Source organism: Asparagus officinalis, chromosome 4, assembly GCF_001876935.1.
Source record: "Asparagus officinalis chromosome 4, Aspof.V1, whole genome shotgun sequence".
NCBI lineage: Eukaryota > Viridiplantae > Streptophyta > Magnoliopsida > Asparagales > Asparagaceae > Asparagus > Asparagus officinalis.
This window is the reverse complement of record NC_033797.1, coordinates 129,822,385-129,849,704: the sequence shown is the minus strand read 5'-3', so window position 1 is coordinate 129,849,704 and position 27,320 is coordinate 129,822,385. Positions and strand designations below refer to the sequence as shown.

The following is a 27,320-nucleotide window of genomic DNA, read 5'->3' as shown; positions in this document are numbered from 1 at the left end:
AGTGGGATCTCTACTCTGAGAATCGAAAACATTCGGATAATCCTAACTGTCAGAAGGTTTGATTACCGAACTAAAGGTGAATTTCTCATTTATCGAGAGTAATCCTAACTGTCAGAAGGTTTGATTACCGAACTAAAGGTGAATTTCTCATTTATCGAGAGTGAATTGTAGTTTTGGCCCTAACTGTAGGAAAATTACCGAACTAAAGGTGAATTTCTCATTTATCGAGAGTGAATTGTAGTTTTGGCCCTAACTGTAGGAAAGTTTGACCAAGCGGGAGTTTGAGATGACCCTAACTGTGGGAATGTTTGATCACTCAATTTGAATGTGGACCTCTCGTTCATGAAAGGAATCGAGAGGAGATTTTGGCTTTGGCCCTAACTGTAGGAAGGTTTGACCAAATTGGGGGTTTGACCAATTCTAACTGTTTAAAGGTTTGATCATTCAATTTGTGGACCTCTTGTTCATGGAAAGAATCAAAAGGAGATTTTGGTTATGGTGCTAACTATTTAAAGGTTTGACCAAGTGGGAGTAAAAGTATAAATCACAGTGGGAGTGTTGACTTGTAAGAATCACTCAGTGGGGGTTTTCGATGTCAAATGATGAGATCTTGACACAAAAGGGATTTGACAATCAAAATAGACCATTCAAATTAACATTTCCAGTGCTATGTCAGGACTTTAACAGCGGAGTTTAGTGTTTATCACTTTGTTTGTAATGACCGGGTTATCCATAAGAAGATTACATGTAATATTCTTCCGGGAACTTCCCATTACATGAATTATCCACCCTCAGCTTTCTTTGCGAAACTGGGTCCAATGAGGAGCACATTATCCTCGGGTTATTCTTAAGAATAAAAGATTCTCTAGTAACTTTCCGTCAAAGATAGGAAATAGTTTAAACTCATATACCTATTGGAGTATACAGGGAGCAGTTTAAACCTCATGCACCTATTGGAGGATTAAGAAGCAGTTTATACTCGTATACTCTTCGGAATCAGGAGAAATAGTTTATACTCGTGTACCCTGTTAGAGTATTAATTTTGCTTAATTTAGCATTATGACGCCAACTTCAACCAAGGTTTGGATATTATTTTTGAGAGCAAAGCAAGCATTAGTAGGATGAAGGATCCTCTTGTGGTACGCATATTACTTTGGATCCGTAGTATTGTCAGCTTCCTCCTGATTTACGATAGGTGGTAGCTTGATCTTATTGTTTTCAAGGAGGGATTCGAAAATGGTTGGAACGTCTTCATCCTTAAAGGAGTACTCTTTTTGGAGTCTCAGATCCGAAGTCTTTTGCTATCTTCGGGGTTGCTATTGTGATGTCTGATTAACATCAACAGCTGCAACAGGTGTCTTCCCCTTACCACGGGAGGCGAAGCTTGAGTTCGGAGGGTTAGCCGTCGGTTGGCTTCTCTCGGCTTTCTTCCTTCTTAGAAAGCGTTTAGCCTGCTCTCCGCGCACCTTCAACTCTTTCCAAGTCTTGAATGGTGCTACTCCCATAACTTCCAATATATCAATGGATAGGTTGTTATAACAGGTTTGATGGATGAAGTCCTGACTGGATCTTGATAATTTATTGCCTTATTTCGGAAGCGCTTGATGAAGTCGTCGATCGTTTCTTCGTCTTCCTGTTTCTCCTCGAAGAGAATTTTGATTGATATCTCGGCGTCATCGTCAAAGAAATTGCCGAGGAATGAGCTCTCCATGTCGTCCTAGTTGTTGATGCTTCCAGACTTGAGATGACGGTACCAATCGAAGGTAGGCCCACGAAGGATGCTAACGAATGACTGAACCATCAAGGCTTCATTGCCTGAGATCATTCCCAAGTGGGACTTGAAGTAGATCAGATGCTGAATGGGTGAGCCTTTCCCGTCGAACAGCGTGAAATTAATCAGGTTAAACTTCATTGGATACGAGATCGACTCCCACTCTCTTGGATAGGGACACGAAATATCTGTCTTCATCACCTATCGATCAGACATCAGAGCGTTGATTTTGCTCTCGAGGTCTTTTATTTTTTTCGTCCTCATCTGTATCATGCTTTGGACGATTTCTGAGAGGAATAACACGGCCACCCCCCGGCTTTGTCATCTTCAGTGGGATCACCCCCAATGTTATTATCTTCAGTAGGGTCACCCCCAACGTTTTGGTTAGTCGGAGGGTCATCTTCATCGAGTGTTCATTCATATTTGAAACGTTACCTGCTTGGTTAGCAATGTTGTGATGACTGGATTCACCAAGTTGACTCGACAAAGCCCGAATATATTGGTCATGCTCTTCCTTCATCTGCATCATGGCTATTTCCAATTCGAACTTGAAGTTCTCTTTTTGCTTAGACAAAGCATCCTCGATGATTTTGGCTATTTGCTCGGTATTGATCATAAGTGTGTCGTGGGATTGTCCTGGGCTAGATACCGTATTATCAGAAGTGATTACAGAGTTGTCATCTGATGCTTCATCATCCGAGGATAATCCCCTCTGCATTCTCTAATAATCCCTTTGTCTAATGGTTCCCGATCACAACCGGGTTAGGCGATGCGATATGAGTGGGTCAGAACTGGAAGGTCAAGTTGACTTTCCTCTATCAGCCATGTTAATTATGACTTTTGGAAATTCATCATCTTGAATGGCTGATCGTTTCTTGCGGAAACGTATTTGCTTAGTATTCGATGCTTTAGAGGAAAGCCTTTGGAATACCGAGACCCTCTGTGGAGCAGTCTTGGGGAAGCTACATGCTGATAATACTATCCTGATAAATCTCTCACATGGATAGTGAGAGTGCATTTCTAGGGTATTCCTCTTTCGAGACTTACACTCATCCTGATAGTACAACTTATCGGCATTATGACCGGAAGAACTTATCAGCTGTTTACATGATTTTTCAGGTGTAACGCTGTCACTTGTTCGACGTGTCTTCTTCTGAATATGTAACGCTTTATTAGCGTTAGCAGGAGTCACATATTTGGAATCACACACGTATGAGAGTGAAATCTTAGCGGGCTCCTGGTTTCGTATACGCACCCCTAAAAGGGTGGTCACGGGAATCAGCTTGTTAGGAGCTCGCATACGACCCCCAGTCTGGATGGTTGCTCGGGGTTCCTTCAGTAGTGCTAAGGGTTCCTTTATAGGCGCTTTGCCTTGATCTTTGGGTAGAGGACCAATGTGATCCTTTAGAGGAATTCTAAATTTGTAGAGATCCATGTCACCGTAGGGCTTCACCAAAGGTGTGGTGGCAGGAGGAGCGGGATCCGAAATTGACGAAGGCTGGGGAGCAACATCGCCTGCTTTTTCCTTAGGCGCTGATTTAGCCTTTGGCATCCAAACTTGTTTGGATCTCGATGATCTCTTAACCACCTCTTCCTTTTGCATTTCTTGTGCTTTTCGCACAAGGATCCGGGCATGCGCAAGAAGTGCACGGCGCTTTTGAATGCGCTCCTCAAGAGTGGAACGGTTCCATTTGACATGAACTCATTCGTTAGTAGGTGATTAGGAGGATGTTTCCGAAGCTTGCTGTGACGATGGTTTATCCATTTGGCGTGTCCTGGACTGTAGATCCGCTTGGTACCGGAGCCTATCCACTTGCTCTAAAGCCTTAGCAAATTGGCGGATGAGATGTTGGTGGCGCCTCTGACGAGCTCTCTTTGATAAAGTTGGCGCGCCTTCAGTAGTTAACTCCTTAATGGAGGCTATGTCCGGATCTGCGGCTTTGGCTTCATAGGATGTCGGTGGATCATTGCGAGGTGCAACTGCAGCAGTGCTAGCGGGGAGATCGTCTTCTTGGGTCTTCAAATCTGAAGACCAGCGGATCTTTCGGGAGGAGGAGACCTTCATGTACTTGCAAGGAAAGACGGATCTGGAGGAGGAGGAGGAGAGGTACTCCTCAAACTTCTGTTGGTTGAACTTCTGTTGGTTCAAATTTCTAAACGCAGAGCACACCTTTTGTTTGGGGTGAAAGTTGATATCTTCATTGATGTATTTATTATAACTTTAGTCGTTACAATAAAAATAAAAAAGATAGTATTTTTATAAGACTCTTACATAATGAAAACAAAAATTACAACTCTTTTCAAACAAACGCAATGGACGTTTATCACCCGCTGCTTGCGTGAGATCTTTGCCTGTGCCGGGGACGTTAATAGCTATGAACCACTGAGAGATCAGATCAATCTAGAGTTTTGTTGATTTACGAAGGAATCAAGAAACCAAAGCAGTTATCTCAGCAACAACGAGATAACCATTCTTTTCGAGATCGCAACTATGTACGATCTTGAGGGAAGGAACCAGGCTATGGATCTGATGAACTCCTCTTTCTTATGTTGAAGAACTCGATTTGATCTCCTCCTCCTCTCTAAAATATGTGCTTCTCAGTCTCTGATTCAGCAGGGCTTCGCCAAGGCTCGAGAATTCCAGATCTATGCAAATGAAGGCCCTAGGGCTGTATTTATAGACCTCAGGAGCTCTATTTTCGGATCAGAACAAACGATTTAATCTTATACTCAGTTATAACCAGTTTATCTTGTTCTTGGATGATATTAGATCAGTTAAAACAAATCCAGGTGGTTAATAGTTGAAAAACAGTTTAAAACTACGTAAAATGGCTTTTTGGAGCCTGCGGACACCCGCCGTATCTCGGCCTTGGCCGAGACACTTGCGGTGTCTCCGCTAAGGCCCGGGGCATTATTTCGTACGTTCCATCCATTTTCGTCGTATCTTCGTCATCCGAACTCGGAATTGCATAATTCAAAGTATGTATAAAAGCCAACGAGGAGATCTACAGGCTCCGATGGTTGAATCATACATGTAGTGGATGGGATATGAGAGGAACTTCATTTTTTGTAAGTGAAGCGTAGCTCCCGATCAATTCGTATCTTCGTTATTCTGCAGTTTTGTTGCTTCACACGGTTCGTCGACTTGCTTCATGTGCTCATCGATGTTAATTAAGCTTCTGTAACTCAGATAGTGACGTTCATCATCTTCTCTCTGCTTCAAGCTGTGTACGAGAGTCCATAGGCAATTTTTGATGCCTACACCTTTGTGTTCAATTATTTTACCATAGGTTCACCTTGCGTTTTCAAAACATGGCACTGGTTCTCTAAGCCCATGTATTATGAAATTTTTAGCAGAATGTTGTTAAAACCTCTGTATATCCTCAGCAGGGTTTAAACTAAATCAGCTAAAAAAATCTCTCTAATGTCGTCAAGTTAACATTGCACTTATGTCGACTTTCATTCCCACAGAGTTTGAATTCAACTTACATCACTTCGTCATGTGATAATAATTCCTCTGTCAAAATCAACTTATCGATTCTCACCAATAGAACGATAAGCCCCTAAAATTACTCGAATTACAAATATCAAAAATTCATCATCTCTAATAATGAACTCACCTAAAAATTCTCCCCAACGAGACGTTACACTCTCAAAATCATGATTCAAGCTATATGAACATTTTTAACTTATCGACTTTCATCAATAGAGTGATAGGTCTTTAAAGTTACCCTGATCGCAACATTTTTAACTTATCAACTCTCGTCAATAGAGCGATAGGTTCTTAAAGTTGCTCCGATCATAATATTTTCAACTTATCAACTCTCGTTAATAGAGCGATAGATCCTCAAAGTTACCCTGATCACAACATTTTCAATTTATCGACTCTCATCAATAGAGTGATAAGTCCTCAAAGTTGCTCTGATTATAACATTTTTAACTTATCAACTCTCGTCAATAGAGTGATAAGTCCTCAAAATTACCCTGATCGTAATATTTTTAACTTATCGACTCTCGCCAATAGAGCGATGGGTCCTCAAAGTTGCCCCGATCGTCACATTTTTAACTTGTCGACTCTCATCAATAGAGTGCTAGGTCAACAAACTCACCACGTTAACATTACACCTCTGACGACCCGAACCACTTATTAATCTTCTTCAATAGGATGATAAGTCCATAAACCACTGTTACGTTAATACTATACCTCTAACAGTCCAAACTCCCTTGAATGTATAACAATCTTTCATATAAAATCCCCAATGGATTAACTCTTCCAAAATCACCCTTAGTGGTGATAAAGGAAATTTTTGAACTTCGCATTAAGTGAAAGTTCAAGCCATGTTAATATTACCCCTCTGGCACTTTTAAGTTTCTTTCAGTATTTAAAGAAAAAGCATAATATAGAAAGGAATGAACATATCACTTCTATGTCGTCAAAAGGGTATTTTGTTGTTCTGTGTTAGAACATGACATGCAAAAGAAACATTGAAAAGCCCAAAACAGTACCACTTTTATGTAAAGTAAAGCAAAGCAATACAAGATAAGTGTTGTTCCTACCAAAAGAACGATACAAAATCAAGTTCATCACGCCAGACAACGCGTCACAATGAAGCTCAAACGCCGGACAACGCGTTGTAAATGGAGATTCAACACCGAGGACCAATGGTCAGTTCTATGTTGAAATAACCAACTCGAGCTAAAAAGTCAGAAAATCGAAAATCGACTTCAAATTCAAAATTCCAACAGACGGTCAGACAATAAATGCAGCACCGGAACCTTTACAGACATTCGACAAAGCACCGAACAGCCTGGAGGACTGAAGGAATCAAGAACAAAAGGGTATTTTGTTGTTCTGTGTTAGAACATGACATGCAAAAGAAACATTGAAAAGCCCAAAACAGTACCACTTTTATGTAAAGTAAAGCAAAGCAATACAAGATAAGTGTTGTTCCTACCAAAAGAACGATACAAAATCAAGTTCATCAATTCATCAAACTAAATGAGGCGAGTTGGGACTTAATATCGGAAAGCTTCTCTTCATGGTCAGCTCGCACCAGCATCTCAGCCCATCGCCAAAGCTCATATTCGCTGGGCAACATGGTAGCAACTTATTTCTTAGCCTCCTCTAGAGCACTAGCTTCTATGCGATAATCTACTAGAGAAGTTGCACTTTTGACACCGAGCTTATTAATGATAGCTTCTTCTTGCTTGAACTAAGCCTTCAGCTTGACCAACTCTACTTTAGTAGCAATGATCTTCTCTCGTAAGGCTTCCAAGGAAGTATTTGAGAGGACTAGCTCAGCTTGTTTTTGAGCATTCAACTTCTGCAAATGCTCAACCTGAATCTCCTTCTTAGCTATATGCTGCCGAGCTCTTCATACTTATTAGCTTCTTCCACCCGAATATCCTCAAAAGTGGATACAATCTGCGCCTGGATATCAGTATGACCTAAGGCCTCCAAGAACCTTAGTTGTGCCTCTAGGCGTAAAATAGCTTCCGAGCAACGCTCAACGATGTGAACATCACTCACAAATTTGAGGTTGTTCAAACTATTCATGAGCATAGGCTTGAAGATTTCAAAAGTATCTCGACCAGCCAGCATGACCTCAATCACTTTCTTCGCTAGACTCTCTAAGTAGCTAAGAGAAATCTTGAGGAAATCAGGCACATCCACTAGGCTCGAGACGATGAAGGGAGATGGTGCTGAAACCTCTGAGGTTGCTAAGCCGAGTAAGAGGCCAGCATGTGATTTCGGCATAGTGGCCTGAGAAGGAATGTCGACATCCGGTTGAGATGGACTTGATTGGAGGGCTATAAGTTCCCCTACTCTGGATGAGCTCGGCACATTTACAACCTCCGTCGGGGCCAAAGAAATTATTAATAAAGTCGCCGGTAGGAGAGTTGCTATCGAGAGCTCCAAGCAAGGCTGCTCTGATACAGGAGTTGGTGGTGGTACAAGCTGCTGCGTTGGAGGAGAAATAACAGTGGTTGCCTCAAGCATTATAGAATTTGCACGAGAAAACGGTTCAAATGCAGAAAGAAAACGTGTCATATTTCGGAACAAACGATGCTTACTGGTGAGAGGAAGAGGAACATAGGCTGACACCTTATCAGAAGAAGATGGCGGTGGGATATCCCATTCACCGAGATCATCACCGTCATCACCCAAGTTATCATTATTCTCACTATCTTCACCATGGTCGCTACCATCATCTACGTCGTTCACATCATCGCTATGAGATGAGGGTTCATAATTCACAGGTTCCTCTTCATCTATTGATGAAAATGCTGGTGGATTCTCGGCAATGATGGGCTTCAACATGACTCCAGTTGTAGTGCTGGGTTGTGTGTCCCCTACAGGCAGCATCAACGCGGAAGCAGAAGGAGATTCGTCCTCCTCTAAGTCTTTTTGGACAGCCACTGTGGGTTCCTCGACGGAAGGCCTATCTCCTTCAACTTGAGAAGTGGTAGGGGCAGCATCTTGAAGTGCGTCTTTAGGAACAAATTATGCATCCCCCGCAAGCAATTCGTCTCCACCTTCTTATTCATTTGGTGGATGAATAGAAGAGGCATGGCCTCCTAGAGCAGGACCAACTGTGGGAAGACTAGATTGGGGTGAGAGTTTCATAGCAGTAGAATCTTGCTCTTCCTCTTCCATATGCCATACTTTGCGAGCATCTTGCATAAGCTTAGAAGTAGGAGGCTCGAGGGTTAGTTCTCGTCAAGCTCGCTTATCATACTCGACTTCTTTAGTTGAATCAAGGACTCTTTTTCCAGTGGTACTCTTACTCCGAGTCCTAACCCTTGAGGGTTCCACCTCGTGAGTATCGGGTACCCTAATTTCTTCCTGAACCCCCTCTTGTGCCTGTCATCTCTCATCTTCGGTAATCGCCTCTTCATACGATAAGTATTCACTAACTCCTCTTACGCGGGACTTTTTGGCACTTCTCTTTAAAGCATACCATTTTCGAATGGCTTTTAGGCAGGAAGTATTCATATTGTAGGCTGAGATTTGAGAAGCAGCCTGATACCATGTACAAAAGCTTAAAGAGGTGTGAGCATTAGGCGTTTTGTGTGGCAGCTTGAACTTTGCCTCGGTACAACCCACTACCGAATAATACCAAGATCTTGCTCCTTCATACACATTATCGGTGTATGCAAGGGTTAGGTTTGGATTTCTGACGTAAATTTGATCATAGCCAAATTGCCTAGAAAAGCAATAAGGCTGATATAGCTTAATGAAGCATTTCCCCCCTTGCCAGAAAATAAGATAGCTTGGATCATTAAGTATGTTAATGAAACTTTTAATCTTGGTTTATTTTATCCAAAAAGCACCTCTTTTGATTTATATGGTTTTTTTGATGCCGACTTTGCCGGATGTAAGGTAGATCGCAAAAGTACGAGTGGAACATGCTAATTCTTAGGAAATTCACTTGTTTCTTGGGCTTCTAAGAAACAAAATTGTGTTGCATTGTCCACTACGAAAGCGGAATACATTACCGCCGGCTTATGTTGTGCTCAAGTTTTATGGATGAAACAAAGCTTAGTTGACTATGATTTGAATTTTCAAAATATAAAAATCTTTTGTGATAACACTAGTGCTATAAATATTTCCAAAAATTCAGTTTTGCATTTTAGAACCAAGCATATTGATGTGCGCCATCATTTCTTACGCGATCATGTAGAGAGGCTATTTTTATTTTTATTTTTTTCTCTTATATAATGGTTGGTTGTCATCATCAAAAAGGGGGAGATTGTTAGCCCTTATGTTTTGATGATGTTTTACAACCACCATTATCGGTACTAATGGCTTATTAAGTTCAAATGTAGTGAATTCATATATCAAGCTTATTAGTGCCACAAATGGAGGATTGGATGGAATATGCGCTACAACGATGATATCCAAAGGAGGAGGAGGCATAGTGATGAAGCAACGTTATTTCAAGAACAACAAATTCAAATAGAAGCTTCATCCAATTCAAGCTATATCAAGACTCAAGCATTGCATTCTATATGAGGATATTAGCTATCTTTTATTTTTCTCTCTAGTGCTAGAATATAGGCAAAGAGTTATTGACTTCACTTGAAGCTATTGGGATATCACACACACGTTTTCATACTTATGTTTTTAAGCGTTTTTCACAAAATACTATTTTTCACAAGTATGAGGACCTATCTGCAAAATTCTTTTTCCAAACAGTTTGTTTTAAGTATTAAAAATATTTTACAAAGTTTTATAATTTTCAGAGGTCAAATAAATATTTTCCAAATATTTTTAGTTGAGTCAAAACTGTTTATCTGAAATATATCAGAATACGGTCGACCGCACCGGTCGACCGCACATATGATCATTCGTTAGTGGGCAGCAGAGAGTTTGTCGGTCGACCGATGCGGTCGACCGAAAGCTCGATTTTTTCTATCGGTCGACCGCACCGGTCGACCGATGAAGTCTCTGTTTGTTTTTCTTGTTTTCGATCTGGACAGCGGTCGACCGAAAATTTCGTCGGTCGACCGCCGTATTATTCAAACGGTCTTTTTCGGTCCTTTTTCAGCGCCGCTCAGTACAGATCTCAGCGACGTTTTGTTCCAGATTTTGGGGGATTAAGGGATGGGTTTAAACAGCTGTTTTTCTCCTATTTAAACTCCACATCTTCTTCTTCGTCAGTGTCCCAGCTTTTGCAAAAACCAGTGACGTTGTTTTTCTCAGAGCTTATATTTCAAAACCTGTTTCCACTGAGTTTTTTGTGTGTTCACTTCCCAGCTTCAGTGTGCTCTTTCTCTTTGCCATAGGGACGTTATAAAGAGAGAGTCTTACACCATTTCTACTATCTTATGAGTGTGATCTTGTGTAGATCAACTGTGAGGGAGTGTGATCTTGTGTAGATCAAACTGTGTAGTGTGAGATCGTGAGGGGATCACTATGTAGACGAAGTTCCGGCTTCCAAACCGGATTGTGTAGTGGATTTCTCCTCGAGAATGGGGAGCGGGGACGTAGGTCAGCGGACCGAACCTCGTTAACATATCGCGCGTTACAGGATAACAATTCCTAACTCTATCTCCTCTATTTTGATTGCATTAGAATTCTGTGGTGTGCTTGTATTATTTTTATTGCATAATTATAGCCTCTTGACCCTAATCACCCCTCCCCCCCTCTAGGGTCCAACAATTGGTATCAGAGCTTGGTCTCTATATTAGTTTTTAGTTTAATCACCTTAGAGAAAAGATCTTATGGAGGCTTCAATGAATGTGCATATGCTAGAGGGACAATCCACCACTAGACCACCACTCTTCACCGGTAGTAACTTTGCTTATTGGAAGGCTAAGATGAGAATTTACCTTCGTTGCATTGACCTTGACATCCTAGAACTCATAGAGAAAAAATACGTAAAAAAGTCCAAAGTTGGGACTATGACCAATGGAGAAAGGTATCAAGCCAATCTCAATGCTAAGGCTATGAATGCCTTAATTTGTGGTCTTTCCCCCAACGAGTATAATAGGGTTTCCATGTGTGCAACCGCATACGAAATTTGGGTGAAATTGTGTATTACACACGAAGGAACCCCCCAAGTCAAGGAATCCAAGATTAGTGGACTTATGCATGAATATGAGTTATTTCAAATGCTTCCAAATGAATCAATTGATGCTATGTTTTCTCGCTTCACTAACATTATCAATGAATTGCATGGTCTTGACAAGAAGTTGACTATTCAAGAGATGAATTACAAGATTCTTCATTCATTGACTCCGATGTGGGAACCCAAGGCGACGGCAATAGAAGAAGCTCATGACCTTACCACTTTACCTCTCGATGGCCTCATCGGAAAGCTCAAGGTCCATGAGAAGAAGCTCAAGGGGAAGGAGAACGAGGAAGTGCCCTCACGAGATGTTGAGGAGCCATCACCAAAGTTGAAGACCATAGCTCTCAAAGGAGCTAGTGATTACTCCTCGTCGTCATTGGATAGTGAAGTTGATTTTTCTAGAGAAGTAACTCATCTCTCTAGAAGAATTTCTAGACTCATAAAAATGAACAAGAAATTTAACCCACGATCTAACAACAAATTTTCTTCACGTGTAGGAAAATGTTTGAAGAAGAAGGCTATGTATGCCGGATGGGAAGAATCCGAACCAAGTGACTCGGATAGTGATGAAGAAGGAGCCAAACTTGCTCTTCATGATCCCAACGTTTGCTTCATGGCCCTTGAACATGAGGTAATATCCGACACCGAGAGTGAATCCTTCTACATGCAATGTGATCTAGCTACGGCTCTAGAAGAATTGAATATTGAATTCAAAAGAATGTCCAAAGAATTTTCTTCTTTTAAAAAGTTGCATGCTTCTTGTGATATCAAGCTAGAACAATTAACAACCTCTCTTGCACTAAAAGATGAATTGCTAGGAGATCTCGATTTCGAGAAAAAGCAATTAAGATCAAAGATTGAGAGATTAGAAATTAAAGGTGGTAGGATTAGACCCACTCATGCTTATGCTAATCATCATCACTATGGTAGAAATAGGTTTCATGGTTCTCACACTCAAACATACAAAAGAAATTTTGTGTGCACTTATTGCATGAAACATGGTCATATTTCTACTCATTGTAGAATTAAAGATAACTTTGAATTTTATGGATTGATAGGGGTACCCAAAGGTACTAAGACTACTAACCACCAAGGACCCAAGTTTTGGGTACCTAAAGCTACTACATCTTCATCATCATCTCTTGTAGGGAACGTCACGGCAACGACGTAAGGAGATGTGGTACCTTGATAGTGGTTGCTCACATCATATGACGGGCAACAAAGAGTTATTTGCAATCCTATCAAGAATTGAAGGAGGTAACGTCTCCTTCGGCGGTGGTGAGAAAGGTAAAATCATTGGTGTTGGTTCTATTGGTAAGAAACCCTCACCCGTTAAAGTAGATGTTTATTTGGTAAATGGTTTGAATCATAATCTTCTTAGCATTAGCCAATTGAGTGATAAAGGTTTTGATATTTCCTTTAAACCGGATAAATGCATCATTAGTATGAATGAAAAAATTGTTTTTATTGCTAATCGCAAATCTAATGTATACATTTTTGAGATGAATGAATTAGTGAATCAAGATGTGAAGTGCCTTGCGGCAATTGAAGAAAATCCTTGGATTTGGCATAAGAGACTTGGACATGCAAATATGGAGCTAATATCAAAATTGTCTAAGAGAAATCTTGTGAGAGGATTACCTAGCTTGCACTTCATCAAAGATACCATATGTGAGGATTGTGCCAAAGGTAAACAAACAAAATCTTCCTTCAAATCCATCCATGAGGTATCGACTTCTAAACCTTTGCAATTACTTCATCTTGATTTGTTTGGTCCTATGCGTGTTACCTCTCTTGGAGGCAAACACTATGTTTTTGTGATTATTGATGATTTTTCTCGTTTTACATGGACAATATTTCTTGCAAAGAAAAATGATTGTTTTGAAGAATTTGCTAATCATGTTAAAAGAATTGAAAATGAAAAAGATTTGAAAGTTGTTAAAATAAGAAGTGATCATGGTGGTGAATTTCAAAATGAATTTTTCTATGATTTTTGTGCTCATCATGGTATAACTCATATGTTTTCCGCTCCTAGAACACCACAACAAAATGGTGTTGTTGAACGGAAAAATCGCACCATACAAGAGATGGCACGCACTATGGTCAATACGGCTTGCCATGTTTTAAATCGTATTTTGATTAGACCAAAGCTTAAGAAAACTCCTTATGAACTTTTTTATGGAAAAACTCTTTTTATTGGTTATTTTTGTATCTTTGGTTGCAAATGCTTTATTTTAAATACTAAAGATCACCATGATAAATTTGATTCCAAAATTGATGTTGGTATTTTCTTAGGTTATGCACCTCGAAGTAAGGCTTATAGGGTCTTCAACAAACGAACTCTTGTTGTTGAAGAATCTATAAACGTTACTTTTGATGAGACTAATGTTGGTTCTCAAGTTGTTTTACCTAGGAAAGATGATGATGATGATGTTGAGGGAGGATTGGACTTTTTACAAATCAATGATACTCCCTCTATAGAAGCTCAAAAGGATGTGGATAGCTCCAATGCTCATGAACAAGTTGAACTTCCTAAAGCTTGGAAATTCGCATCAAACCATCCTAAGGAACAAATTATTGGGAGCCCTTCACAAGGAGTTGTTACTCGCTCAAAAGCTTTGAGTGAATATGGTAATGTTGCATTCCTATCTCAACTAGAACCTAAAAAGATTAATGATGCTTTAAATAATGAATTTTGGGTTTTGGCTATGCATGAAGAACTAAACAATTTTACAAGAAATGATGTTTGGAAATTAGTTCCTAGACCTAACAATGCTAGTATAATTGGTACTAAATGGGTTTTTAGAAACAAACTTGATGAACATGGCATTGTTACTAGAAATAAAGCTCGTTTGGTTGCCTAAGGATACAATCAAGAGAATGGCATAGACTATGATGAAACCTTTGCACCGGTTGCAAGGTTAGAATCTATTAGGATGTTTTTGGCATTTGCTAGCTTTAAAATTTTCAAATTATTTCAAATGGATGTTAAAAGTGCTTTCTTGAATGGTTTTATAGAAGATGAAGTATATGTTGAGCAACCCCCCGGTTTTATAGATCATGTTTTTTCTAATCATGTTTACCGGGTTCAAAAAGTTTTATATGGGTTGAAACAAGCTCCTAGAGCTTGGTATGCTCGCCTCTCTAGTTTTCTTGTTGAAAATGGTTTTTCAAAAGGAACAATTGATAACACTCTTTTTGTGAGAAAAAGAAAAAATAATTTCATTTTAGTTTAAATATATGTTGATGATATCATTTTCGGTGCTACTAATGAATCTTTGTGCAAGGAATTTTCTAAGGTTATGCAAGATTATTTTGAGATGAGTATGATGGGAGAGCTTACATTGTTTCTCGGGCTTCAAGTAAAGCAAACAAAGGATGAGATATTTATTTCTCAAAGCAAGTATGCTAAGGAATTGGTGAAGAAATTCAATTTGGAGAACTCTAAGCATGCGCCTACTCCCATGAGTACAAGTGTTAAGCTAGATGCGGATGAAAGTGGTAAAGACGTGGACCAAAAACTATACCGAGGTATGATAGGTAGTCTTCTTTATCTCACCGCTAGTAGACCCGATATCATGTTTAGTGTGTGTGCATGTGCACGTTTTCAAGCATCTCCTAAAGCATCTCATTTAATTGCGGTTAAAAGGATCATTAAGTATGTTAATGGAACTTTTAATCTTGGTTTATTTTATCCAAAAAGCACCTCTTTTGATTTATATGGCTTTTGTGATGCCGACTTTGCCGGATGTATGGTAGATCGCAAGAGTACGAGTGGAACATGCCAATTCTTAGGAAATTCACTTGTTTCTTGGGCTTCCAAGAAATAAAATTGTGTTGCATTGTCCACTACGGAAGCGGAATACATTGCCGCCGGCTTATGTTGTGCTTAAGTTTTATGGATGAAACAAAGCTTAGTTGACTATGATTTGAATTTTCAAAATATAAAATTTTTTTGTGATAACACTAGTGCTATAAATATTTCCAAAAATTCAGTTTTGCATTCTAGAACCAAGCATATTGATGTGCGCCATCATTTCTTACGCGATCATGTTGAGAGACAAGATGTATCCTTAGTATTTGTTGACACAAAATCTCAATTAGCGGATATATTTACTAAGCCTCTTGGAGAGAATGATTTTTATCGCATAAGAAATGGTTTGGGCTTATGCAATATGTGAAAGTTCTACATTGCTTGCTTGTTTAGTTGCATTTTGCATTTCTCTTTACCCCATTTTTTATGGTGACAAAGGGGGAGAGAAATCTCCTCATTTGTTGCATATACTTAGGGGGAGCTCATAGATAGGGGGAGCACCTATCTATAAGCTATATTTATTTTTTTGCTCTTATATAATGGTTGGTTGTCATCATCAAAAAGGGGAAGATTGTTAGCCCTTATGTTTTGATGATGTTTTACAACCACCATTATCGGTACTAATGGCTTATTAAGTACAAATGTAGTGAAATCATATATCAAGCTTGTTAGTACCACATATGGAGGATTGGATGGAATATGCCCTACAACGATGATATCCAAAGGAGGAGGAGGCATAGTTATGAAGCAACGTTATTTCAAGAACAACAAATTCAAATAGAAGCTTCATCAAATTCAAGCTATATCAAGACTCAAGCATTGCATTCTATATGAGGATATTAGCTATCTTTTATTTTTCTCTCTAGTGCTAGAATGTAGGTAAAGAGTTATTGACTTCACTTGAAGCTATTGGGATATCACACATACGTTTTCATACTTATGTTTTTAAGCGTTTTTCACAAAATACTATTTTTCACAAGTATGAAGACCTATCTGCAAAATTCTTTTTCCAAACAGTTTGTTTTTAGTATTAAAAACATTTTACAAAGTTTCATAATTTTCAGAGGTCAAATAAATATTTTCCAAATATTTTTAGTTGAGTCAAAACTATTTATCTGAAATATATCAGAATGCGGTCGACCGCACCGGTCGACCGCACATATGATCATTTGTCAGTGGGCAGCAGAGAGTTTGTCGGTCGACCGATGTGGTCGACCGAAAGCTCGATTTTTTCTATCGGTCGACCGCACCGGTCAACCGATGAAGTCTCTGTTTGTTTTTCTTGTTTTCTATCTGGACAGTGGTCGACCGAAAATTTTGTCGATCGACTGCCGTATTATTCAAACGGTCTTTTTTGGTCCTTTTTTAGCGACGCTCAGTATAGATCTCAGCGACGTTTTGTTCCAGATTTTGGGAGATTAAGGGATGGGTTTAAACAGCTGTTTTTCTCCTATTTAAACTCCACCTCTTCTTCTTCGTCAGTGTCCCAGCTTTTGCAAAAACCAGTGACGTTATTTTTCTCAGAGCTTATGTTTCAAAACCTGTTTTCACTGAGTTTTTTGTGTGTTCACTTCCCAGCTTCAGTGTGCTCTTTCTCTTTGCCATAGGGACGTTGTAAAGAGAGAGTCTTACACCATTTCTACTATCTTGTGAGTGTGATCTTGTGTAGATCAACTGTGAGGGAGTGTGATCTTGTGTAGATAAAACTGTGTAGTGTGAGATCGTGAGGGGATCGCTGTGTAGACGAAGTTTCGGCTTCCAAACCGGATTGTGTAGTGGATTTCTCCTTGAGAGTGGGGAGCGGGGACGTAGGTCAGCGGACCGAACCTCGTTAACATATCACGCGTCACAGGATAACAATTCCTAACTCTATCTCCTCTATTTTGATTGCATTAGAATTCTGTGGTGTGCTTGTATTGTTTTTATTACATAATTATAGCCTCTTGAATACATGATCCCTATGGTATCGACAGTATTATTGAATGTCTTGATTGAAAGGATCTGACTTCATTCAAGGAGGGGCAGAGTTGAGATACCCCTCCTGCTAAACAATATAGAGGTCGTTAGTGAGGGAGGTGTTAAGGGCCATGAGGACTGGTTTGGATGGTGGCTCCCTCTTTCGGTCCCTCCTGTTGGACCGGTTTGGGTGGTAGTTGGCTCTGGGGGGATGGCTCACCGACTTGGGTCTTGGGATAAGATCCGTGGCCGACTCTCCCGATAGTAGCTGTGTCGCCTGGGCGTCATATGCCGGCGACTTGGTGTGGAATTGGTGCAACATAGTGATCTTGGCTTAAACAGTAGAATACTGACACGTGCTACTCGTTAGGTATTTTTGTCAGTAGTCTACTTGTTGCTTGTCTAAATCTTATCTTATTTTGCCCGCACGTTCTGTTACTTCATTGCCTAAGGCAGCATTCTTGTAGGCTCGGGCATTCTCCATGTCCATATACCCATAAGCCTTGGCCATCAACTACTCGTAGGTAGAGCATCGCTTCTTGGCGAGTGAGTCGGCCAGCTCATTGTTTAATAGGTCGGCCGCAATGGCCGACATGACGATCGTGCTCCCTGGGTCGTTAACCTCTAACCTCTTTGCTTGGAACCTCTTGAAATCGCTTTGAAAGCTCTCTCCAAACTCATGCCTCATTTGTATCTATACATGAGCAGGTAACTTGTGCTTGGTGTCAGCCAGGAAATGGTGCACAAACTTCTGGCTGAGTTGCTCATAGTTGCCGATGGACTTCTTCTCCAGGGAGTTCGACCAGAGCTTGGCTCTTCCCGATAAGATGATGGGAAAATACCTGCAGATAATGGCTTTGGGAGCCTGCAACATGCTCATCATGTCATAGTAATTTTGGACATGCTCCGCAGGGTCTCCCTCGCCCTTGTACTTTTCTAATTGAGGTATTTTAAATTTCTCACAGGAGGTATTCATGATGTCATCGGTGAGAGGAGTGCTCCCCCAATGGCTTCGGTGATTGGTCGGTAAGTTCGATCATAACCGGAGGCCGTGTAGGTAGATGAGGGGCCTGGAGCGGCGTGATAACGTTGAGGATCTCCCTAAGCTCCCACGATGGTGTGGTCCCTTCTGTCACGACCACTGTTGGGACTCTCCCCAGTCACCTCCATGTATGGAGAGTAACCTAGCTTGAGGAATCCACCCAGGGATCACCCAAGCTTTCCAGCAGGAGTTCGCCACCTTCACCACTAAACTCCTCCATCGGATTCCTTCGCCTCAACCCACTTACTCTGTTGCTCCTCCATCATCAGAGGACCAGCTTTCGACAACTCACCCTTTAGAAGCCCAGCTCAAGGCTCCTCCTTCGCCTCTGCATGCTGCCCATGTCGGACAGCAGAGAAGCCATGTCAAGTACGCATCTCCTCCTTCACTGTTATAGCCATTTTAGTGCTGAAAAATAATTTTTAATCAATGGCAGATAAGTGTCACACACTATGCGTAATCGAGTCGGCACTTCAAGATAATCAAAGGCCCAATTCGGTCAACTCAACATGCCGACATTTTATGAGGACGACTTGAAAGGCGTTACGTGTCGACCACTGGCTAAATCGACTGCTTAATCACCTTACTCGACCGACCAATCGACCGACATCTTGCGAAGGCAACTCAAAAGGCGGTACTTCTCGACCATCGTACGAGTAGAAAGGCAATATAATACCTCGAGCCTCCTCTCGCGTACTGACAACTGATCACCTCACAATAAATATCATTAAATACGTTATGGGTGTCATCATTCCTCTGCCCCCAATAGTCTTTATGACACATCTTTTTTTCGGACCACGTCGGCACCGCGCACACCCAATCACTTCGCATTAAATACTAATGTGACATCTTCTCCACTTATCGACCGACACTTGTAAACCGGATGCTGACATGGTCATCATCCCATACTCGGCCAAAATTATCATTCTACCTTTCTACCACCACTATAAATAGGGGTTTTTCAACAATAAGGGAAGATCTTTTTCTTCACCCACTGTGCTTAAGAACTACTACAGTTCAGTTACTTCTCTACTCACGCATATTACTGACTTGATATTCGGAGGAATAACCGAGGAACCCAACTCCGTCCTCTTACGATTTGCTACTTGTGCAGAAAAGAGCAACCTATTTCAGAACCGGATATTCAGAGGGTTATTCAGAGGGTTAGAGGACCTCCGTCAACTTAATCACTTCTTTCATTGACTGTTTGATATCAGTCGTCAACAATAGGTCCTTTTAGCTACTCCACAACACTTGAAAAGAAATAGGAAATTAACAAACCAAGAGAGACGAGACATGCATAATGAATACACAAGCTCATATTCCATCTTATTAGATGACCTACTAAGAATCATAAATGGTGGAAGTACAATAACAAGGCCGGGTCTCACATACAAATGCGAAAAGATGGAGACATTCACAAATATATCCGACTCCTTGTACGTATAAAATACAAATAAAGCGTTCGATACAAATATGAATTATATTGTAATTTTGAAGAATGTTATTCCGATAGGATGCAAAAATACTAATATAAGTTGAACTATCAAAGAAAACAACTTGGTCATGGTCAACCACTAGAGTTACAACACTGTCAAAATACAAAATACAAGAATACAAACAAAAGCAGAGAGCGACTGAGTCAATACCCGAACCACCACCATTGCTCTGTGTTAAGAACCTCAAACACGGACTCAAATCCTTATCACCTAGCAATGGTTCTTTACTCGCGCGGTTCGTTCTTGACTCCGACTCAAACTCCTAGCTACTTAATTACCACCCTCATTATCTTTTAATAAACTATTCGGTAGTTCCGGTTAATTGCATTAACGATAGATCTACTATTTAATGTACCATTAATGCAATGAACCGGAGCACTGGATACTTTCTCCTTTCGTTTAGTTCTCTGCGCTTAGTGACACTTTGATCTTCTGCACGGTGCACGATATCAGATTATTCACCGTCTCCACTGACTCGGCTGTTAGCTTCGCAGATGGAAGCGTGTTGACCAATATCTGGAATGCCACAGTCAGAAGGGACCCACCGCTAGTGCCAGCCTTGTTGTGGGCACCGTCTGGGACGATGGAGAAGCCCGAGGGAAGGAGCGCCACGTAGGCCGAGTCCCCACCGTTCATCACTAGGTGCATTGCCGGGACGTCAACGGGAGCGTAGACCACCATTGAGCCTGAGGAGTCCGTGCACGTTTCTTGCAGTATCAGCATGCTGTTTCCTTGCGTTCCTCCTGTCGCAGCCTGCATAAAAATGTGTTCACGTAAATGACACTGTTAAAGGAAGATATTATGGAGCTGCCACTGTGATGTGGAGGGAGAATTATGTGACGTCAGAGTCTTAAGAGCACAGGCAATCGGATATTAATTGGATTGGCTATTCATTAGCGTATACATCAAGGTACTCATTCATTTAATAATGGGCCTATGATTAGACAAAGTGATTAATATTAATATATTTAAAAAGTTTGAATGCATAATCACTTCTCAACGGGAACACTTAGACACGAGTTCTAAAAAGACTAGAAGACAAAGTGATCAATTTGAGTATGAAACCCCAGTTACATGGACCAAGTTGAGAAAAAATAAAGTATGGGGATCAATTTGAATATGAAGCCCCAATACACGAATCAAATTGACCTTTCAACCTTCTAAAACTTAAAACAATAAAAAAGGGGCAAAGTGGTGAGCATTTTGCCAAATACACTATAAAATGATAGTAAAGGTTAGACTCATTTTGTAAATAGTCACATTAAATAACATTAATCTCAAAATAAATTTGTTAAATGGCATGAAAGCTTGTATCAAGTTTTCTTTAAAAAATGATATTTTGTATTGAATAATTTTTTGTACAACTATTGCGGGTAACCTACAAAAAGCCCCCTCCCATGCAATACCCCTCAACTAATTTATCAACAGTTAGCGCCCCTAGTTTCTCATTTTTAAGAAGGAAATTGTAGACCTGAGAGTGTTAACAGGGATTTGCCCATTATTGTCATTATTCATATGAATTATGCTCCAAACCAAATCAAATAAGTCACTTGGGGAAATTTTCTTAAATCATTATCTAAGTTATCTATAATTCAAATTCCAGGTTGATATATTTTATTTCAAGCAAAATATATATAGAGAGAGAGTACTTACGCTAGCACGGAGCAAAGAGACAGCGTTGCCCTGATGCTGTCCCTTGGCAATATGAGCCATCTCCTGCATGGGCCCACCATTAGACAAAATATCCCACTGGCTCCTCAGCCTCTCGGGCACCGGGACCCACACCGACGTGGCGGCGCTCAGCACGACACCCGGAGGCTCCCCGGGCTCGTTGAGGCTCTGCCTCGTCATCACCCGGACGTCATCCGCAATGTTGTTGTCGCCGACGCTGACGAACCTCCTCCACTTGCGGGACGAAGATGCGCAGACTCCGGCGCAGAAGTTGTCCATCATCCGTTGTGCTAGCTTTAACATGCTCCGTCGCCCCGCCGGGGTTATGGCTGTGCAAAAGAAAACGTAATAAAATCAACTGACATCATTATGAATGTGATAAAGAACATAAAAAAAAAAGTAGTTCTATTACATACATGCACCATCTGTATTATGAGTGTATAATCATTTTATGACTCTTAAACTATTATACACATGCACCACGTGCCTTGTGAGTGGATAATCATTTGAAGACTTTTAACTATTTTCTTAGCACATATATCATGGTACATGATAACAACGCTATTTCCTCTAAACTCATCTTCAACTTTTATCAAAATTAATGACTCATCAAAAGAGTTCACACTTCTCTCTGCTATAGTCGGGAAGCAATTTTGAGAAAGAGAGTAGTATTAGTTATTCTCTCTAAAACGGTATGTAGAGTATTTGAAGCCAATGATAGAAATTATCTGAAATTTCATTGTATAAAATAAAGACTATGATTGTTTTAGAAATTACCAGAATTATCATTGGGGATGGAGGATGAAAGCAAAATAGCGAGACATTCTGATCGCCTCTGCAACGTGGCGACCCAGCGGTGGGCCCCCAACGCCATGCCCGAGCGGAGCAATGGACGGTACAGCTGGTGCACCGCAGCGTCGTCGTACTCCGCGTGCTCCACCCACGTAACCTGGACACAGTCACGTTACAGAAATGAATTTATTAGCTGGGGCAGGATACGATGCCGTGGTCCGCGAAGACATGTTAACGCAAGACGACAAAAGAAGCCCTTATGGGTTGAAAAAGCTAAGAGTCCGAGTATGATGTTTGACTCTGAGAATCTTCTAATCCCCAATTAATGAACAAGTCTTCAATTAGTTGGATTTTCGGACCAGTAGATCGCAGGATTACATTATAAAACTCAATAGAATAGACATTATACAAATCTTATGCTCTGAAATATTTTATTTAATCATCAAAAACCATCAGTAGGAATCATCCTTCCCATTTTATTCATGAGATTAAATGCACATTATATTCAGAAGTATCTGAAAAGTTTATCAATATCATTTTATAATTACATTAACATATTATTGTTCAACAAGAATAACATTGGAGCTTTTGGGCCTGTTTGGCTATCTCACAAAATTGGACCAGGTTCAAGCCTCGTTCAAGTTTGAGAGGAATCTTGATTTGGAAAAACTGGGTCAAAGTTGGTCCAATTTATCTTCAGCAAAAAATAGGCCACTAACTAGCTCTATTTGGAATCATCCCCCCTCCCCCGCGGCCGCGTTCAAAATAGAACTAGTTTGTCATAAAACTGGACCAAGACTAATTCTAACACAATTTTATACAATTTGCCAAAAATGCTCTTTATCTCAAAATTTTCAAATGTCACGGGAATCCTATTCTTCGAATCAGATATTAGGTTTATCTTTGTATCCTTTCACCTCATAGCTATAATTTTACTATTTTTCCTAACTCATGCATGTAGTGGTCTCGGTTAGCGATTAGTTTAGAAATAAATCTAGATTAAAATATCGTTACCCAATAATCATACAATAAGTCTAACCTTTGAAACAATGATTCAAAGGCTATCTAGTGATCTACACTTCGAGATCCGAACACCTAATCTTAATTTAATTAACCCAAGAATGAAGAATCAGTAGGAAATTTTGGGCTAATGAAAGACAAAACATAGAATAGAATAGAAACCCGTCAAAGAATTTGTTTACAGAGCTAAGCTCTAATAAAGATAAAGGAGGAGGATTAAACAAAGCAAAACTGGGGAAATCAAGAGCGGAGGCGACGGCTTGGCCTCGGGTTCAGGCTTCCAATTAGATATATAAAAGTTTTGCGAAAGCGAAAACAAAGGACATATTGATTGAATGCGGACAGTAAGTAGCCTAGGGGTGGTATTTTCTAGATTAGTAGAAGAAGCATCTAATCTTTGTTTAGTAATTTAATTATTTAGTAAAGTATGCTGCCCAATGAACCTAATTTTTTGAAGATGGGAGTTTGGGCCCTTGACTTGTGAAGCTCCCAAACATTAAAAAAAGGGCAATGGAAATTAACAGCCTAGCTATTAAGGATATGAAGAATTCGTCACAATATCCATCATCACCGACACCTGCCCACGGTTGGATTTGGATCTTTTACACAGTCAAAAATATTGAAGAGACCCCTCTTTTTATTTTTATTTTTTAAATCATGATTGTCAGTTGTTCGATGGACATCTATGACTCTACTCCAACACCAAACGAAACTAAATACAATCATATAATTCTACAATTATAAGATGTTATATTTGAAATAAATCATAGCAGTAACAATATCAATACCCTGACAACTATAAGATGCTATATTTGAAATAAATCATAACAGTCTCAGTATCAATACCCTGACTATAGAGATTAGCGTTCCACAGCTTGTATTACTATAACTTCAGAAATAATAATTTTTATGTATTCAATTTTTTTCTGTATATTAGAAGTTCTTTCAATACATTGTCCCATTTTAGCAAAATAATTTCATTAATTGCAAACCAAACATAGCTCTAATAATCAATAAAATTCTATATGAGATTAACATAAGCAGGAAAATATTGGAACCTAACAACAGAAACATACCTTAGAATATCCATTGGGCATATCCTGCACAACGCAACCAGACGGCAGCCTCCGGCACTTCATACTACTTCCGGCCACCACCAACGAGCTCTCCCTCCCTCCTCCATCGATCGACACATCCACCACTGCCCATGCTCCCTCAGCAAGCTGCTTGCAGAATCTCAGGAAGCTCACGTCTCGAGTGGGAACCAGCGGCGAAAGAACCTGAAGCTCAGCATTCATCTAAAACCAACACCAAACAAACAACCATATTTACAAATCAAATAGTAGTAGAAAAATACTTGGGATCAAATCCATGAACTAAAACTAACCAGCTGAATTGCTCCATTTCTAGTACCCCCAACGCCGCTACAGATTATATCGGTGGTGACCGCGTTGGCGATCATACCAGGGAACATATCAGCCCAACGATTCTGCATTAATGAAAGCACATCAGTCAAAATCTCAATGTAAACTCTAAATTTTCTTAGGGTAAAGTACAGAAAACCCAACACAGGTTTGCATGATTGACGCGCTTAATTGTTTGTTATAATAAAAGTGTTTCTATCAATCATGCGAACCTGAAGTTAATTTTCTGCCCAATATCCTATACTGATAGAATTTCTTACGGCATCCATGAGAATCTCCACAAGGGCCAAGCTGTTGATGATCACCATCCCAGTTTCCCTCGTCGCCTCAGACACAAACTCGACAGGCTTCGCTCCAATACATCGAGGGAAAACTTGCAAATATTCCTCATAGTTCAATGCCTCCTTCCCATTTTCAAACCCTTGTATCCAAAGAGGCTCCCCCATTTGTACCATCTTCACAAGCTCATCCATTGCAGCCAATGCCAGCTCCAAAAGTACAGATTTCTCAAGTGATCTGTCGATAACAGTTCCCGTTGAGCTGGAAGCAACGAAATCAGAAACTTGCGGCAAATTCGGGGCCATTGAATAGAATCCATTAAATCCAAGATCCAAGGACGAGTTGGGCATGGCCGGAGAAAATGTAGAGAACCCCGTAACGGGTTTTCCCAAAAACTTCCCCGCAAGAGCACAGACTCGATCGAGCTCGTCCTTTAATCGAGCATTTTCGATCCTCAGCTGCTGCTCTTCGAGGGAGAGCTCCCCAAGGATCGCTGGGCCTCCGCAACCCCCACACATTGGGCTTCTCATCGCGTCTCTTATAGTGATGTTTTCGAGCCTGAGCTTCTCGTTCTCTTGCTTGAGTAGCGCGTTCTCATGTCGCTCGATTTGGGTCTTTTTTTAACAGGCACAAGTGAAATTAGGACATGATCTTGAGAGAGAAATTAGGGTTTCGAGCGGTACCTTCATCTGAGTGCGGCGGTTTTGGAACCAGAATTTGACTTGTCGGGGCTCCAAGTTGAGGCGCTTGCTCAGCTCCATCCTCTGCTTCTCATCAGGATGAGGGCTTTCCTTGAAAAGCCTGCAGGCGTTTGTAATCCAGCAACATTGTCGCCCGAGCAAACGAAAAAAGATTTTTTTTTTTTCCTTTTTTTTTTGAATACAAATAACAAATGAAATACTTACGCTTCGAGCTCTTGGATCTGCTGAGGGGTGTGCCGATGGTATCGCTTCTGCTTCTTCCTCTTCCTCGGATTCTCAAGCTCGAGATCATCCCCAGAAGCAAAATCCAAGTGATCGCTCCCAGATCTGCTCTCGCGCTCCTCGTCCCTAGCAGAATCCAAATCCTCCATGATTCGACTCAGCTCGTCGCCTTTCCCGTCCAAATCGTTACTCTGCTGAAGAAGCATAACCATCAAAATCCGGTCAGAAACCAACCAGAAAAATGGAAGAAGGAAAAAAAAAAAAAGAGGGGGGGATTGATCGAATTTTTACCAGTCCGAGCGAGAGTCCAGGAGAATTGAACATGGGCTTTTGTAGAACAGAAGGTGAGATGAACCTAGACTGAGAAATCACGCTGCCAACGGGCATTGCTCAAATTCTCCTTTAAAAAAAAACAAAAATCTAATCTTTGTGTTTATTAGGGCAGAAAGAAAGAGAAAGAAGGCGAGCAAAAGATTACAGCTTGCTCTTCGTTCTCCCTCCGTCCCCCTCTCGAAACCCTAACCCCAACCCTACCGAAGTCAGATCACAGAGCTCAACAACAAAGACAGTAGAAGAAGTTGAAGTTAGCACTGAGAGAGAGAGAGAGAGGGAGGGGGGTTGGAGTTTGAATTATATATGATTTTTTATTTTTTATTTTTCAATTTTTGATCTTGTGCGACCTAGCATGAGAAAGGCATGAGGGGGGGGGGGCTGACTATTGCTTTCGGGCTGATAGTCAAAATGCCATGTAAGACTAAAAGCCCTTTTTTCTTCCAGGAAGAAAAAGGTGCGGACCAAAAAAACCCTAGTTTTTCCTCGGAACCATCCGCCGTGATCCTTTTGAGCTCTCTCTCTTCTATTTTGTATCGGGGCTTCGCCCCCCCCCCTTTTTTTTTGTTTGTCTGACAGTGCGTGAAGGGTAAGATGAACCAAGTTACCCGTCGCACGTGTCAACTTAATAATCGGAGGAACAACGGAACAGGAAAAGTGCAGTGCCTAATAAGTGACCGCGGATGAGAAATATGCATTATGATTCGGTCCCACGATATTGGATACGTATCAGAAAAAATTTAATTGTTAGATTATTAGGCTTTTCAGATTTGTAAACGGATCCAATGATTAATATTATCTTAATACGTATTTGATGTAGTAAATCGGGTCCACGTGATGCTATTTACTCAACTAGGGCTCAATCGATCTTCAGATCACCCAGATTTATGAGTTTATTTGGACGATCGAGTTCGAGTCCTTTTGACATTTTGGTGTTTTGTACTTAAAGTAGTACAATATGTTCTGTATATAATTCGTTATAATGTAAAAAAGATGTGGAATGGTGGATCAAATTAATATATATTGAAGATTGATGTGTAAATCTCCAATCTAATAACGAAACGGATAACGTTTCTCGATGCATTATCAATGCGATAGATCGAAATCACCGCATACTTTCTTCTGATAAGCTAAACCCAGACATTAATTGTATGGCATTAGGTGTATCACTCGCAAAATTATATAAGTCACATGAAAATCAATATAAATATAACATTAGAT

General features: G+C 40.4%; 1 protein-coding gene across 1 annotated transcript; it reads right to left on the bottom strand.

Annotated features, from left to right (window-relative positions):
- Positions 19,578-26,431, bottom strand: LOC109838608 (homeobox-leucine zipper protein ROC5-like). The gene is made up of 9 exons (XM_020407040.1): positions 26,061-26,431; positions 25,752-25,963; positions 25,530-25,647; positions 24,828-25,460; positions 24,531-24,632; positions 24,220-24,441; positions 22,109-22,280; positions 21,314-21,660; positions 19,578-20,413 (listed from the first exon to the last, which is right to left on the bottom strand). The coding sequence occupies exons 1-9, from the start codon at positions 26,154-26,156 to the stop codon at positions 20,060-20,062; spliced, it is 2,256 nt and encodes a 751-aa protein (XP_020262629.1). The 5' UTR covers positions 26,157-26,431; the 3' UTR covers positions 19,578-20,059.

What these genes read in the sequence shown, in the direction of transcription:
- LOC109838608 (XM_020407040.1), bottom strand. Translation starts at nt 26,156, where the DNA reads ATGCCCGTTGGCAGCGTGATTTCTCAGTCTAGGTTCATCTCACCTTCT. An exon ending in TGGAGATTCTCATGGATGCC is followed by an intron (nt 24,633 to 24,827) that starts GTAAGAAATTCT and finishes TCATTAATGCAG; the next exon opens with AATCGTTGGGCTGATATGTT. An exon ending in TGCCCAATGGATATTCTAAG is followed by an intron (nt 22,281 to 24,219) that starts GTATGTTTCTGT and finishes GACTGTGTCCAG; the next exon opens with GTTACGTGGGTGGAGCACGC.